This window comes from Podarcis bocagei (genome assembly GCF_964188305.1).
Source record: "Podarcis bocagei genome assembly, chromosome: 8".
NCBI classification, from domain to species: Eukaryota; Metazoa; Chordata; class Lepidosauria; order Squamata; family Lacertidae; genus Podarcis; species Podarcis bocagei.
This window is the reverse complement of record NC_138133.1, coordinates 53,881,062-53,897,898: the sequence shown is the minus strand read 5'-3', so window position 1 is coordinate 53,897,898 and position 16,837 is coordinate 53,881,062. Positions and strand designations below refer to the sequence as shown.

Sequence of the window (16,837 nt, the reverse complement as noted above, 5' to 3'; positions counted from 1 at the left end):
CATTCTGAAGCATTGTTCTTAACCTGAGGTACTATTTCTGGGTTAGCGGAGTCTGTAACCTGAAGCGTATGTAACCAGAGGTAACACTGTACTTAAATTATTAACTTTCTACTCCATCCTTCATCTGATGATCACAGGGCTGTTTACAATATAAAACAGAAAAATACATGACAAGCAAAAACAATAATGCCCACACAGTTTAAAAGATAATAGGTTATTTAATTACCAAAAGGCCTAGGAGAAGAGGAATGTTTTCACCTGAAGCCAAAGGCACTAGGCAAGTTTCCCTGAAGAGAGCTTTCCAAATTCTTTGGACATAATAGTTTTTGATTGCAAAGAAGTCCCAGTTGCACTAGGATTTGTGTTTAACCTTAGACTTTCATCACTTTGTAGGTTACTCCACAAAAAAGAAAACTGTCTTTCTTTAACCATTCCTCCTTTTATTTATTCAAGTGTCCTGTAGCTAAAATCTCTTATTTCATTTTGGGTTGTCCCAAGCAAGTTTCTGCTTATTATTATTTTAGGACCATTCCTGTTATTTATACAAACTATAAAAACAAACAAACACCAAGCATTTATCCCACTGAGGCAATGAAATAATTCTAAATCTACTGCAGCTTGGAAGTGTTTGCAGGGCAATAAGGTGAGCAATGACTTAGTAACCACTAAAGGTAAAGGTGAGATCAATAAGCAACATTTTTCAGGTCCTTTGTGTGCCAATCTTCCTGTCAGCTTATTTAATGGACAGCAAGACAGAAGGGCTTTGCTATAACTCCCATTTACGATATATAATTCACCAATACACATTTTCAATATTGCATTGTTTGCCATGAAGTTTGAATAGAGAATAAATACCCACTTCATTAACTGATCTTTTAGTTTATGCATGGTGAACAGATTGTTAAGGACAGAGACAGCAGGAGGGGGAAGCACAGAAGAGGTAAAGTAGGTGACTCATAAGAATAACTTGGATAGTGTTCTCATGCTATGTATAGGGAACCAAGCGATTTTGCTGAAGCTTGGAAAGATCAGGAATATCAGCAATGAAAAGCTAGAGGGAAACTCCCTTGTCCCGGAAAATTGTCTTCTGTTTATAACTTAAACCAAGAGAATGATTACTGATGTGTGAATTGTGAATCCTTATCATTGTAAAAGCTGCTGCTTATTTTTTCTTGAATTCGTTGATATCTGTGGTTCTTTTTCTAAAACTTTTTTTAACAATATTGTATTGTTTTATGAATCTTTCTGTTATTCTCTTTGAACACTAATACATAGAAAAATAATATATAAATGTATTGACAAACAAATCATTATGAGTACAGTAGTACTTTGGTTTCCAAACGTAATCCATTCCGGAAGACCGTTCGAGTTCTGAAAAGTTCGAAAACTGAAAACTCAATAGCCAACAGCTAGGCCTCAGGATCTTGCACTCAGTGGAAGCCGTGTGGCATGTTTGACAACCAAGCATTTACTTCTGTGTTTACGGCATTCAAAAACCAAAATGTTTGTCAACAGAGATGTGCAAAAGCCGAGGTACCACTCTACATTGTCTATTTTTTGCTAGTGTGGTCTGCATTATTCAGACAGCACAAAAACATGGTGCATGCTAATCGATTGCTGCAATTTACTTGAACTTTTAAAAACAGGTATGCAAAGTACACAACAATAATCTGGCTCTGAGTCTGGGGATTCTCAGATTAGAAAAACTCATATTCACAAAGTGCAGGATATACATCATGTAAATGTAACCTTTACAAAACATGTAGATGAATAGAACTACAAAACATGTAGTTCTCCTCCCCAATGACGCTGCCTTGACTGCATACTCTGAAAGGGCAATGAATCTCAAATGTAGATATCCTTTAAGAAACATTTGTGGTTGGATGTGGCTTAGGTTGCATTCTGCTTCAACTCTAATTAACTGTTCATAAACAAAATACAATGCAAACTGCTTAACTACAAGTATTAGCAACATAGGAATCTGCCAAATTAGGAACACAGGAAGCTGTGCAAGAAGTCAGATAATTGAGCTCAATGCTGTCAATGTACTAACTAGCAGTGGTTCTCTAGCATTTCTCTCAGTCCTACCTGGATATTCAAGGGTTTGAACCTTGGGATCATTAACATGCAGAGCATGGGTTTTTATCACTGAGTCAAAGGAAGGGTTAGCCCTGTTTTAAATCATGCTCATGAACATTTGAGGAAAGGCAGTTGTCTCTTCGCAATAAAGCTTACCAATTACAATTTTTCACTTTTCCTCTCCTATTTTTTTAATGACAAAATGTATGAAGACTAAACATAATAACAATGGAAAAATATACACTCAGAATATATTTTCAGACTATAACCCCAGAAGATCTGAAGGATGCAAGAAACAGCAACCCCAAAAGCAATGAAAACATTGTTCCAGTTTATGAATTATATTTCTTTTGTCTGATTGACTGCCAAATAGACAGATTTGCAGAAATTCTGATTAATCCAGAGCTGTCATTTAAACAAGATGAGAAAGATGTTTTATTATGTCTCTTCTTCATGTACATTCTTCAAGCACAAGAGGCTACAAAGACCAATGAGCCAAAATCTGATCACAGCATGGTTCAATATCTGTTCACAGCCTGGCAGTTTTTGAGCTTCTCTGCTAAAAACATATTTGAGAAACCTCTAATTTTTAGCTGGATAGGTTCCAGATCTTAAACCAAGCTGTTCTTGGTTCTAGTCCTATGGTAAGTAGCTGAGGCCAAACTTTAGCATGCACATCTTTAAGTTTCTTCCGGAAAAGAAAAGGCTTTGATTCTGTAAAAGATCATCTGGGGTAACAGGGGCAAATTGGTGCAATGGTCATACCAGCAAGGTCTGTGCCAGTTTCAGAATGTTTAATGGTTTCAAAGGTTGTTGTTGTTTAGTCATTTAGTTGTGTCCGACTCTTCGTGACCCCATGGACCAGAGCATGCCAGGCACTTCTGTCTTCCACTGCCTCCCACAGTTTGGTCAAACTCATGTTGGTAAACTCATGCTGGTTTCAAAAGTACAAAGTTCAAACTCAAAGGTACAAAGTTCAAACTCATGCTGCTTTCAAAGGTACAAAGCTCCAATTCAGGCAATCCTCCTGGGCATAGTATCCAATTACAGGGAGCTTTTGGTGATTAGGATATGCATGCCAGCCCCAGGCCCAACTTTCCTGTGTATGCAATTCCTACCCACTTAACCCTTGGCTTTCCAATATTGAACAGGAAGTTCTTAACAGTGTGTTCAGGGATTTGCATTTGTAAGCCTCTCCATGAATGGGAACTCTTGATAACACAGGGTTCCAAATAATGGAAGCTTGTTAGTACAGTGGTGCCTCGCAATATGAAATTAATTCGTTCTGCGAGTTTTTTCGTCTTGCGAATTTTTCATCTTGCGAAGCACCTCTTCAAGCAATGCACCCTGGGTATTAACGGTTTTAAGAAAAAGGAAACAAACTTGCAAGACGTTTTCATCTTGCGAAGCAAACCCATAGGGAAATTCGTCTTGCGAAGCAACTCAAAAAACGAAAAACTCTTTCGTCTTGCAAGTTTTTCATCTTGTGAGGCATTCGTCTTGCAAGGTACCACTGTATGTTCGTTCAAACATGAGTAGAATTCTCTTTCAGACCTTCCCACTCAACTTGTGGAGGAGCAAGGAGGGACAGCACACATGGAGAAACTGATGAATGACACCTGAACAAGGCTACTATCAAGCTATGAAATTCAGCTCTGTGTTAAGTATTTTAACCAATCTTTCTAAATTTAAACTTGTTAAATAAGAAGCCAAACCAAGCCTGGAACCTTACTGACCCATCTGTCTTTAAAAAGTGAATGTTCTGCCTTCTCAGAAGCTCACTATTATTGGCATTTAATCATTTATGACCGATGGAACTGAAAACATCATGACTGAGGCAACAGGTAGAAGAAATAACCAGGCACACAGCAACTATGACACCAAAAGCAAGCCACCAAGACTAGTGGGAACAGGACTTCCGGGTTGGCGCCATCGCCGAATGGCGGACTCCCTCCGAGCTCCGGAGGAAGTCTGCTCGGCAGGGGCTGGGTCCTACCGCGCCAGCGACGCGGGGACCCTTAAAAACCACGGGCACGGAGCCCGTGGGCATGGGGAATCGGCTGGTACCGTTAGCGCCCTCCCGACTCGTGAAGGAGCCTTTTTAAAGGCTTCGGATCGGGTGCCGGGGAGTGGCGTGGTGCTTTGAGTCCATCGCTTCCCCTGCCGAGTGCAGCCGCATGCCATTCGACGGAGAGCGCTGGCTTCTTCCATTGGAAATTCGGACTATTAACAACAACCCGTGAGTAATTGGGAAACCGGGTACAAAAGGAGAAAAAAAGAAATTTTTTTCGGATTCGGCACGAGCGGGGGTGATCTAAAAAGGAAGTCAGTCCCCCCCCCTGATTGTAAACATTCTAAAACAAGGACTGGGTAACCAAGATCGAAAGAGAAGTTTATTGCTGATGAAAATCATTAATTCCACGATGGGAAATTACAAGAATTGTGCTGGAGGAGAAAAGTGGAGGGTGAGAGGAAAAATGCAACCCCCCCCCCCGGGAACCAGGGCGATTCGTAGAGCCTGGCGAAGAGAGACGGAGACTTTGACAGCTGTCAAAGTAGCTGTCAAAGCTGGAGAATATAAAGAGGACTTTGTTACAAGGTTTTTGCTGGCTAATTCTGTTACAATTTGACATAATATGGATATAAACTGTCGGAAAATAAGGAACAACAATCTGACTTTTGGACTAGAGGATACAAAGTTACTACAATCCCCCTAGAGGGGTTTCGGGACATTACAAGTGGTCGTATGTGGAAAATTACTCTGGGACTCGCACAGGACTTATCTTCTGGGAAAGCTGCAAAACTGAAATAGTATTTTGTCTACAGAGGTGTTTACATTAAAAGGAGACAATAGAATTTTCTATTGAAGAAAGGAAGGGACTGGACGTAAGTTTTTGTTCCTGAACAACAAACCTCTGTAGAGATACCAGATTTCGGAATAAGAACGTTTTAGCAGCTGAACAAGACAAGAAACCTGAGAAAGTAAGGAAAAAAAGAACAAAGGACTAACTACGACACGGAAAGAACAATGGGAGGAGCAACAAAGACCAAGGAAATTAAAGGCCTCTATTAGACTGGATTTTTGAAGTTAAACATCATTAACATAAATAAATTAAAAGAAAACCGGCAAGGTGGAATGGGAAAAAATCTGGCCATGGACTGGAGACCTCCAGGCTGACAACATATAGACTGATGGACATGGGGAATCCAAACCGGGGAAGGGAGGGGGGAGATTTGGAATCCAAAGGCTATGTAACAATTTTTTTTTTTTGAATCTTCTTATATCTTTTATCTTCTATTTCTTTATATAACTTTTGTATATCATGGTAATTTGATTTGACATGTTTTAAAAAAAGGGAATTCGTGGAAAGAAATTGGGGCAGATCTTGGGGAAAAATCTTTTTTCTTTTTCTGTTAATGATGAGAGGTGATGGTAAGATTGCATAACTTAAATTGGTTAATGGGTTAAACATATTAAGTTTTAAACTGGGAGTGAGAGCTTGTGGCACCAAATTAATTGAAAGGGGAATACAATCGGGAGGGGGAGGAGGGAGTCTTAGAAAGAAGGTAACGAAAGTAAGGTTTTAAATATATCTTTATTTTTTCTATCTTTTCTTTTCTGTTATATTTCTATATTATTGGAAACTCTAATAAATATGATTTTAAAAAAAAGACTAGTGGGAACAAAATATCTGTATATTATTACTATTATTGAAGCAAATGTGGCTTAAAGGGTTTTTTAAATATATTTGTAGCAGTAGCACTTTGGTTCAGAAAAGATGTCAATTCTTACAAATTTCATAGGATAAAAAGGTGGCACTGCATAATTTTATCCCTGCTTACTCAGAAGTACCGTATTTTTTGCCCTATAGGACACACTTTTCCCCCTCCAAAAATGAAGGGGAAATCTGTGTGTGTCCTATGGGGCGAATACAGGCTTTCGCTGAAGCTTGGAGAGCGAGAGGGGTCGGTGCGCTTCAGGAAGCTATCTGCAAGCCTGGGGAGCCCGCAGGAGTTCCTGCAGGGCTCCCTAGGCTGCGGATAGCAGCCTGCTGCCCGGCGCGCAGGGCGCCCTGAAGCAGAGCGCCCAGCGCACCGGGCAGACATCGGCCAGCCCCACAAGCTCGGGGGACAGCGGGGAGGCGCAGCGCCGCCATCCCGCTGTTCCTCGACCTGGTTTTTTTTGGGGGGGAAATAAAGGGAAAATTGTTTTCCTTTATTTCCCCCCCAAAAAACTAGGTGTGTCCTATGGGACAGAGCGTCCTATGGGACGAAAAATACGGTATGTCACATTGAGATTTAGAAAATTGTTTTGGATTTTTAAAATTATTCTCAGCTTCATTCAAGAGACTGAAGCTGTGTGAGACAAGGTGAACACCATATACAGTAGCCAGTAAAATGTATTATTTGCTCAACTAGTTTCATTTTCATTATAAAACAATCCCATTGTTATTTATCTGCATCATAAATGTATTGTTTATGTGGTAAATAATTGTGTTCAGAGACTCTGACATATCACATCTGCTTGAAAACTAGTCTTCTCAGCAGCAGAGAACAAATTGCTAAATAAGTATTGTCATGCCACTAGCTTCTGAAGAAAATTAAAATGATGTGTATTGATCACGGAAACAATAAGCATAGCAAAGATGCCACCCTCCCACCCCCCGAATTGACAGTTCACTGTGAAGAAACGTAACAGGCTATGCTGTGGGATTTAAAAATAAAATCAGCTGTAGCAAAGCACAGCTGTGAGAAATTAAGTACCATTTATGCAGCCCTATGATGTTTCTGTAAGCCGCCCCTCCTAAATGTTACATTATCTGAGGAACTGCACTGAATCATCATTATGCTCAATTCTTGAGTAGAAGTTTGCTAGCGGCATAATTTTTCACAACTTTTGCCTTAAAAAAAAAAAAGGATTGAAGTTAGTTTTTAAAATCTTTGGCACCCCATTCCCCCCATCCCAGTATTTGTTATATTTACTACTTCCTAATCACTAACATATTAGATTCTCATTCCTCTGCAGAGAGTGCTCTCAGAGAGTGTTTTTTATTGGAAGGTGTATTCCTTCCAATATTTTCTGTTGCCTTGTGTGGCACCTAAAATGAACTTACAGAATCTGATTCACAAAGAAACAACCTACATGCAAATCCACCTACATACAAATCTTTGGTGGCTTAAGTTTTTTACTCACTGATATCATTTGGCATAATTAATGGCAACTCAAACATAATAACCCAACGAGCCATTATAAGCAACTTATTATGGATGGAAATGTATAGATTTGAGAGTGTTTGTGTATTCATTTAAAATAGAAAAGATTATCATGTATGCATTATCTCCTATATGAATATGAAGCCCAGCCAGATGGCCTGGGAATCATAATCATAATCATAATGTGGTTAGTCTACCTCTAAGATTTACTAAGTTTTTAGCAAAACTAAAGTAGCTCACATTCAAAACATATCTGAAACAACTTGACATGCAGAAGTTGTTGGGGTTTTTTTAATTTAAGAGCGGTGGACTTGTAATCTGGTGAACCGGGTTCGATTCCCCGCTCCTCCACATGCAGCTGCTGGGTGACCTTGGGCTAGTCACACTTCTTTGAAGTCTCTCAGCCCCACTCACCTCACAGAGTGTTTGTTGTGGGGGAGGAAGGGAAAGGAGAATGTTAGCCGCTTTGAGACTCCTTCGGGTAGTGATAAAGCGGGATATCAAATCCAAACTCTTCTTCTTCTTCTTAATTGGGGGGGGGATTATGTTGATATGCATGGCTATCAGAAATATTGCTAGAATGGAGCATTATTTTAAATCCAGGAGATCTTTGGAGACTTTTGTTGGAAGCTGCCCAGAGTGGCTGGGGAAACCCAGCCAGATGGGCGGCGTATAAATAAGTTGTTGTTGTTGTTGTTGTTGTTGTTGTTGGGTATAAATAAGTTGTTGTTGTTGTTATCATTAAAAATAGTTCAAGCAGAAGGCTTGGAACAATCTTAAGGGGAATTTATGTCCCATTCTGAAAGAAAAGTGTGTAGTGTCATGTATATCAGTCTTTTCCTGTACAAGGCACTGGCATACAATTAGTAATATGCATGTTCATTAAGAAGTCTTTCTTAAAAGGACATTTATTAAGGATATCCTAGAACAAAACGATTCACAGAATAAAGGTGAAGGAACTGGTCTATAGTATTGCCAGGGTACATCACAACTACAAGCATATTGTTTCTGTGGTATAGTGTCTGCAGCAAGAATGGCTGCATTTGTAAATCTACTAGACCGGGGGTCGGCAACCTGCGGCTCCAGAGCCGCATGCGGCTCTTTAAAGCCTTTGCTGCGGCTCTGGGGCGGTGGCGAGGGGAGGAGGCGAGGGGAGGAGGCGAGGGGCGGAGGTGAGCAGCCTGCCGCCCAGCGGGCGGAGCGCCCTAAAGCAGAGCGCCCCCCTCGCCAGGCAGACATCCACAGCGTGGGGAGCCTTGCCGGACTTCCCGGCAAGGCTCCCGACGCTGCGGATAGCAGCCTGCCGCCTGGCGGGCGGGGCACCCTAAAGCAGAGCGCCCCCCTCGCCAGGCAGACATCCGCAGCGTGGGGAGCCTTGCCGGACTTCCCGGCAAGGCTCCCGACGCTGCGGATAGCAGCCTGCTGCCCGGCGGGCGGGGCACCCTAAAGCAGAGCGCCCCCCTCGCCAGGCAGACATCCACAGCGTGGGGAGCCTTGCCGGACTTCCCGGCAAGGCTCCCCACGCTGCGGATAGCAGCCTGCCGCGAGGGGGGCGCTCTGCTTTAGGAGGAGGCGAGGGGTGGAGGTGAGCAGCCTGCCGCCCAGCGGGCGGGGCGCCCTAAAGCAGAGCGCCCCCTCGCCAGGCAGACATCCGCAGCGTGGGGAGCCTTGCCGGACTTCCCGGCAAGGCTCCCCACGCTGCGGATAGCAGCCTGCCGCCCCGCAGGGGGGGGGGCGCCCTGATGCAGAGCGCCCCTCGCGCAGGGCAGACACCGGCCAGCCCCACAAGCTTGGGGGACAGCAGGGAGGCGCAGCGCCGCCATCCCGCTGTTCCTCGACCTGGTTCGGTTTCCCCGACCTGCTTTTGGGGGGAAAATAAAGGGAATTTTTTCCCCCTTTATTTCCCCCCCCCAAAAAAACTAGGTGCGTCCTATGGGACGGAGCGTCCTATGGGGCGAAAAATACGGTATTTTTATAATGACGAATGCCTCATTATTAATTATTATTTACATCAGGCACTGATTATGATTTATGGTACACTGGGGCCCTGATTAATTTTCTATGGCATTTTGGGGCATTGATTATTGGGCATAGCAAGTCGCGGTCGCGTGGAATTTGTGCTTTGTGACCGTTTGAAGTGGGGTTTTTTTCTTGGGAGGCTGGGCGGCACGAAGAGAGGGATTATTTTTATAATGACGAGGATGACATTGGGCCCTCATTATTAATTATTATTTACATCAGGCACTGATTATGATTTATGGTTCACTGGGGCCCTGGTTAATTTTCTTTGGCATTTTGTGGCATTGATTATGCAGTCGCAGTCGCGTGGAATTCCACGTGGAGTTAGTTGCCTGAAGCCCCTTTTTAGTTGCTTGAAGCCCCTTTTTAAACTTAAGCAGGTGAAAGTTTGGTGAATTGCTGCCAAGGAGTGTGGTGGAGTCTCCTTCTTTGGAGGTCTTTTAAGCAGAGGCTTGACAACCATATGTCAGGAGTGCTCTGATGGTGTTTCCTGCTTGGCAGGGGGTTGGACTCGATGGCCCTTGTGGTCTCTTCCACATATGTATGTGAGCAGGTCTTCTCCAACATGAACTATATTAAAAACAAACACCGATCACGCCTCACAGATGACAGCTTGCAAGCCTGTGTGAAAATGAAGGTGACGTCTTACAGCCCTGATGTGCAGACACTGAGCACTGAGGTTCAGGAGCAAAAGTCCCATTAACCTGGTTACCTGGTTGTAAATTAAATATTTTAATTAGCTATTAATTTGTCCTTTTTTCTTGAGATTGACAGCTGACTGCACGATCCTGTATATATAGCATTAAGGCCAGAAACAATATATGCAGTGTTATATTTGTTTTAAATGTTGCAATGTTTTTGCGGCTCCCAGTTGTTGTTGTTTTTTTGGAAACGGGTCCAAGTGGCTCTTTTTGTCTTAAAGGTTGCAGACCCCTGTACTAGACAGAAGAATATACCACTTCAGAATGAGCATATACTGCTTCTAGCCAGCATATGACATTTTGTACTTTATTATGCCCATATTTAAAGAAATGTAATAATGTTACCAAATAAATTTTTTGAATATGAGATTTTGGAATTTTATAAAAGGAGATTGTTAGATCAATAGACATTTGGGCTGTACACTGGAGTCAGCTGAGTCCTTAGCCAAAGCGGGTCTATTTTGGAGGGACTTGGAATAGAATGATTTGGTTACAGACAGCCATGAATTGTATATGCAGCCAGGAACCCTGCCTTTAATAAAGTCTAAAAATGGCAGTAAGAATAAACTTTTAATAATGTTTGAAAATGGCCATGAGAATAAGCAATTACAACAGAATGGAATCTAGGTTGAATGTCAAATTCACAGAATCCTTGGTACTATCATGTCATGTGCTTCTTTTGACCTGGCGACACAATGAAAGTTGCAAATTGTTACTAAAGATGGATCCTGGCACTGATGTCACACAGCCTAGTTGGTAAGCAAGCTCTTTGAGTAACTATCAGCAACTATCAGCTTTGGCTCATTTTGGTTAGCCCCCAATGTTCATCCCATACTTCCAACCTGGTAGCATATCTCCAGATGTGCCAATTTTTTTGTTGACCTGGCAGCATCATGTCTTGGTTTGTACTGTGGAAGGGAGCTGACTCTTCAACCTACATGCTACACTGTCTCCTACTTTCACAACACTTAAAAACACAGAATTACAGAACTGTAGAGTTGGAAGGGACCCTGGGGGTCATCAAATGGATCCAAACTACAAGAAAGAAGATTCTACCTAAACATTAGGAAGAACTTCCTGACAGTAAGAGCTGTTCGACAGTGGAATTTGCTGCCAAGGAGTGTGGTGGAGTCTCCTTTTTTGGAGGTCTTTAAGCAGAGGCTTGACAACCATATGTCAGGAGTGCTCTGATGGTGTTTCCTGCTTGGCAGGGGGTTGGACTCGATGGCCCTTGTGGTCTCTTCCAACTCTATGATTCTATGATTCTATGAAATCCAACTTGCGTTCATTGATCCAGAATGAAGGTAAAAAAAGCACATTGCCTCTCATGATTACAACATAAAGGCTGCTAGCATTTACCACCCATACATACAGGGAACTGCATTTCTGGTCTGGATTTTCCCTTTAAACCCTGGCCTTTTTGTGTAGGAAAATTGGATTATTTAAGTTTGTTAAATCTAAAACACATTAATAACAGCTTGGCAGAAGCTTGATGTATTTCTCCTTTGCTTTCTTTTAGCCCTCATTAAAAATAAGTTATTCTTTACTTCAGTATATATAGCATTAGGTTGCATATATGCATACAGTTTTATCTGTACATATTAATTAAGACCGATAAATAAATAAATCCTTACCTTGGAGGGCCTGAAGAGTACGTGTCTGTACAACAATGCAGAGCTGAAGGACCAGTTGTGGGGCACTTTCTAGAAATGTAGCAAGCAAATGCAGCATACTCACATCTGCATACTCATAGACCATTTTCCAATAAAAGCGCCATCTGTCACTATCACCACTCCGTCTACTTCGGATACCCAAGTAGATAGTGTGAAAATACCTAAAAAGAAGTGAATGAAAGGTATTTCAAAGGATAGTATTTTTACTCTAAGGTAACACTAATAAACTCTCTGCATGCAAGTATTTGTAAATTGTAGATTGCAAAATCTTGGAGAGGGAGCAGACTTCAAGATTAAATTAATATATAATTCAAAATCAGAATACTTTAGTAAAGCCTTTGACTTAAGCTACCAATGAGAATCAGCCAAAGGAACCCTCTTCTGTACACGCACTGGGAGGAGTCTATTCCAAAAACTAGAAAAAAGATCAAACAAGTGTACACTTTTACAGACCAGTCTCATTACTGAAATATTATTATAAAAGTTGGCTAGAAAACTCATCAGGTAAATATGAACACTAAAGCACTTTTTAATCCACCAAATACCCAACAACTAGGCTGTAGTCCTAAGCACGTTTTTCTGAGAGTAAGCCCTTTGAATTCAGTGGGGCTTACTTCTGCATAGACATGCATAGGATTGCACTGAATGAATATTTTCAATTATTCTGAAACGGCTGTTAGTTTTCTTCTCGGGCTGTAAGGATGTAAACTTCAGTGGGGCAGTAAGGGGGGGGGGAATTGATGTTCTGTTCCCTGTCAGCCAACCTTCCCAGATTCATGTGCTGGGCTTTCGGAAAGGAGCCGCAAGGCTCTGGCAGGGTCCTAGAGCGCTCTGGCCTCTTTCCCAAAGCTGACGAAGTGCTAAGTAGGCTTTGGGAAGGAGGTGGGAACGTGCCCCTTTGGCTCGGCATACTATGCAGGGCAAACCTGTTGCACTGCCCTAAATCACCCATGTGCTCAATATGGATCAGTCTTGTGTAGCCTGGCCCAGAATTAATCTGGAGTTACCAGATCTTTCAATAAATGATTGACATTCAGCTTCTTCACCAAATTATATGCTATGCCTATGAGATGCTCTCTTCAACCTTTTTATAGCAAGATGTTACTAAATAAATATGCTACATAGTAGTAGATAGAGTAGTGGAAAGACAACCTACTTTGCTTTCTTACAAGTCAAGCAAATGGTGTACTATGACCATTTGCTTGATTTGAAATTGCTATGACGATACAGTTGACTAGAACAACATTTGCATTCTACAGAAAAATAGAAATGTACTGATTTCATGCCTCATACGCTCTGATATTTATGACAGCCACCCAAGTCAAGAGAGGGCAATTGCTTATAATATATAACATATTGAAACATTTATGAAAAGATCAAATATTACTAATGGCTTGTTACAGATACAGGAGACGCTTATTCCAATGTCTAATTTGCTTCCTGCACCAAACAGTACATTAAACAATTTAGCTACACCATAAACAGTTACTCTTTCTACCATCTCATAAGTACAGAGAATAAAAATCTCTACAGCTGGGATTTAAAAATAAAAAGTAAACAGCAATTCAGGTAAGTGGTGTTTTTTTCCAGTTGCCTAGTGTCAGGGAACTGCCATCGGAGCATCAGGTGGTGGAGGGGCTCAGGGAGGAAGAAAGAGACTCAACAGCTGAAGCAGGCACCAGCAGGGGGAGGAGTGATTCTCTGAGGGAATGTGAGCAGGAGGGAGGGCTCAGGGACGCTTCCAGCGAAAACAGTGGGGAGGTATCTGAGTCTCACATAGGGAGACCTACACCTCGCCGGAAACTGTCACGCCGTGAGTCCAGGAGACGCGTTTCCGTTAAGGAGCTCCTTTGCTGGAAACGCTTCCGCAGACAGCCACTGTCGGACTCTACTAGTGACTAGAGCAGACATGTCTGAGGAGCTCCGTCACACACTGAGGTTTGTGGGGTCGCACAAACTCTGAGGGAGCACGATTTTACGCACAAGCAGCTAATCAATCCCTAACAGCAGTCCGACAGTCTTTGTACGCTGCCTGTGCAAGAGAAAGCATCATGAGCGAACCAACCGGAACCGGAGGAGCTGGGGTTGGGGCTGGTCCAAGCTTGGAAGATAGATACCGAGCGTTGGAGGTCCAACTGGCGCTGCAGACGGCGAGGCTGGAGGAGAGAAGGGCTCAGGATGCAGACAAGAAGGGGAGAGCCACTCAGTTCCCCAGAAAGGTACCAGGATTGGTGCAGAAGTTTGGGGGGGACCCCAAGGATTACCATGCCTTTAGGACAGAGATGCAATATGCACTTAATGTGCAGTTTGATGAATTCCCTGATGAGGAATCACGAGTTGCTTTCGTGATTGGGCATCTTGAGAGGGGGGCGAGAGACTGGGTTCGACCCCTGATGGCAACGCACAATGACGTACTAAAGGACACGATGAAGTTCTTTCGTGCAATGGATATCATGTTTTCCAGCGATATTGAGGAAGGGGTGGTGCGCAGACAGCTAATGGCTTGCAAGCAGGGAAGCCGATCTGTCCGTGAGTACTGGACTGAGTTTACCATGCTGGTTCACAGACTGGGTTGGGATTTATCGGCGGCACCCATTCAGATGCTATTTGAAGAAGGTCTTTCGTCGGCTGTGAAAGACGAGCTGTCACGGAGCCCCAGGGCGGGGTCTATGGATCAGCTGACCAAATCTGTGCTGACCATAGGAGCGCGTCAGGAGGCAAGAGCCTTGGAGAGGCGGGAAGGGAGAGGGGAACGTTGGAAGGAGTTCCGCATTCCAGACATTCCTGAGCCAGCTTTCCCGCCGGCAGAGCCGATGGAAATCGGGACAGCGCGCGCGCGCGCATTTTCAAAACCCAGCGAGGGGGCTAAGAAGGAGGGAAAGGGCGCCCGGAAATGCTATCTCTGCCAACAGCCAGGCCACTTTGCCAGAGTCTGCCCCCAGAGGAAGGAATGGCAAGGGATGGTGGGAGCTGTTGAGGGGGAAGAGCAGGGGGAGACGGAGCAGGTAAAAGCCAACGCCTGGTTGCCACAATCGGGGCACTGCAGCCAGGCCAAAGAGCAGTGAAAGTGCCCGTGCCAGAAGCTCCTCGACCTGCTCTAGTGATTGAAGTGTTGCTAGAGCTGCAAAATGGACACCCCCTAAAAATAAAGGCGCTATTGGACTCAGGCAGCTCCTGCAATTTTATGAGCAAGGAGTTTGCTGCTGAACACCAGATACAGACTATCCCTTTAAGCAACCCCCTGCAGGTGACCACGATCGATGGCAGGGAGTTGTTGGGAGGAGGAGTCAGCTTGCAGACGGTCCCAATGATCATGAGGGTGGCAAGGCACACAGAACTGATAGCGTTTAATGTGGCCACCTTGGGAGGCGCTCCCATTATTTTGGGAATGAGCTGGCTAGCTCTACATGATCCGCTGGTTGGCTGGCATCAAAGAGTGGTGTCCTTTGGTTCAGCACATTGCTTAGAACACTGCAAAGGGGAAAAGGGTTCAGCAGGGGCCCAAGCCACCCTAGCAGGGACTGAAGTAATGGAGAAGGTGAAGGTACCACCACAGTATGCAGATCTCAGCGACGTGTTCAGCGAGAAGGAAGCTGACCAACTACCCCCGCATAGGCCCTTTGATTGCCAGATCAATTTACTCCCTGGAGCACAGCTTCCTGTGGGCAAGTTGTATGCCATGTCAGACAGGGAAATGCAGGAGTTGCGAGAGTTTATTGACAAGAACCTGAAGAGAGGTTTCATCAGAGAGTCCAAAGCAGCGGGGGGTAGCCCAGTGTTTTTTGTGGACAAAAAAAACGCGGACAAGCCGAGACTTGTATGTGACTTTAGGAGGTTGAACGCAGTGACTGAACCAGTGGTGTTCCCTATGCCCAGGATTGATGATATTTTAACCAGGGTGCGGAAGGGAAAGATTTTTACAAAGCTGGATCTAAGGGGGGCGTACAACCTGATACGCATAAGGAAAGGAGATGAATGGAAAACCACCATGTTTACCCCTTTGGGGGCATTTGAATATCTCGTTATGCCATTTGGATTACAAGCAGGCTCCGCGTGCTTTCAATCTTTTATGAACCATGTACTGGGCCCTTTGCTCTACAAGAATTGCGTTGCTTTCCTAGATGATGTGTTGGTGTATTCGGAGAATGAGGAGCAACATGTGAGAGACGTCAGAGAAGTGTTGAGGAGACTGCAAGCCAACAGGCTGTGGGTGAAACTGGAGAAGTGTCAGTTTCATACCAAGGAGGTGGAATTCCTGGGGTACCGCCTGTCAGACAAGGGATTGGCCATGGATCCCGGCAAGGTGCAGGCGGTGCTGGACTGGAAAACACCAAAAACCAAGAAGGATGTGCAGAGGTTCCTAGGGTTTGGAAACTTTTATCGTAAGTTCATCCGCAACTTCGCCCATCTGACGGCGCCCATTACTGACTGTCTCAGCAGTAAAAAGAAGTTTGTATGGACGGCGGAGGCGGAGCGAGCGTTTGAGGAGCTGAAAAGGGCCTTCGCCTCTGAAGAACAACTTCTGCATGTGGATTTACAAAGGAAGCTAAGGGTCGAAACAGACGCATCTGACAGAGCCATAGGGGCGGTGCTTCTTCTGCAGCCGGGAAAGGAGGAGTCAGAGTGGCGACCGTGTGCCTTCTTTTCGCGAAAGCTGAACAAATCCGAGAGGAACTACACGGTGTACGACCGAGAACTTCTTGCGATTCATGAGGCGTTCCGGAGATGGAGGCATCTGCTAATTGGTGCACAACATAAGGTGCAAGTGTGCACGGACCATAAAAATCTAGAGTATTGGAGAACTGCGCGAGTGCTCAACCAAAGGCAGTTGAGATGGGCCCAGGAGTTCTCCAAATTTAACTTTGAGATTTGTTACGTGCCAGGCCCAGAGAATGTTAGGGCGGACGCTCTCTCACGCAAACCTGAATATTTGGAGGGGGAGGGAGCACCTGAAGAAACCCATATCATCCCAGAGGATCGCTGGGTGTGTGGGGCGACTTTGGTGGGACAAAGGGAATTGGTAGAGGGTACGGTGCTTGATGCATACGCCCAGGACAAACTCAGGGGTCTCAGGAGGGAGGAAGACAAACCCGGTGGTTTTGAGGAGAGAAATGGGGCATTGTATTACAAGGGAGCGTTATATATACCCGA

General features: G+C 44.0%; 1 protein-coding gene across 1 annotated transcript in view; it reads right to left on the bottom strand.

Moving 5' to 3' along the window:
- The window catches only part of XKR4 (XK related 4), a 143,226-nt gene that overhangs the window by 30,460 nt on the left and 95,929 nt on the right, over positions 1-16,837 (bottom strand). Inside the window, exon 2 of the mRNA XM_081204641.1 lies at positions 11,648-11,847. Coding sequence (XP_081060767.1) covers positions 11,648-11,847 — 200 coding nt within the window. The remainder of the gene's footprint in view (positions 1-11,647; positions 11,848-16,837) is intronic.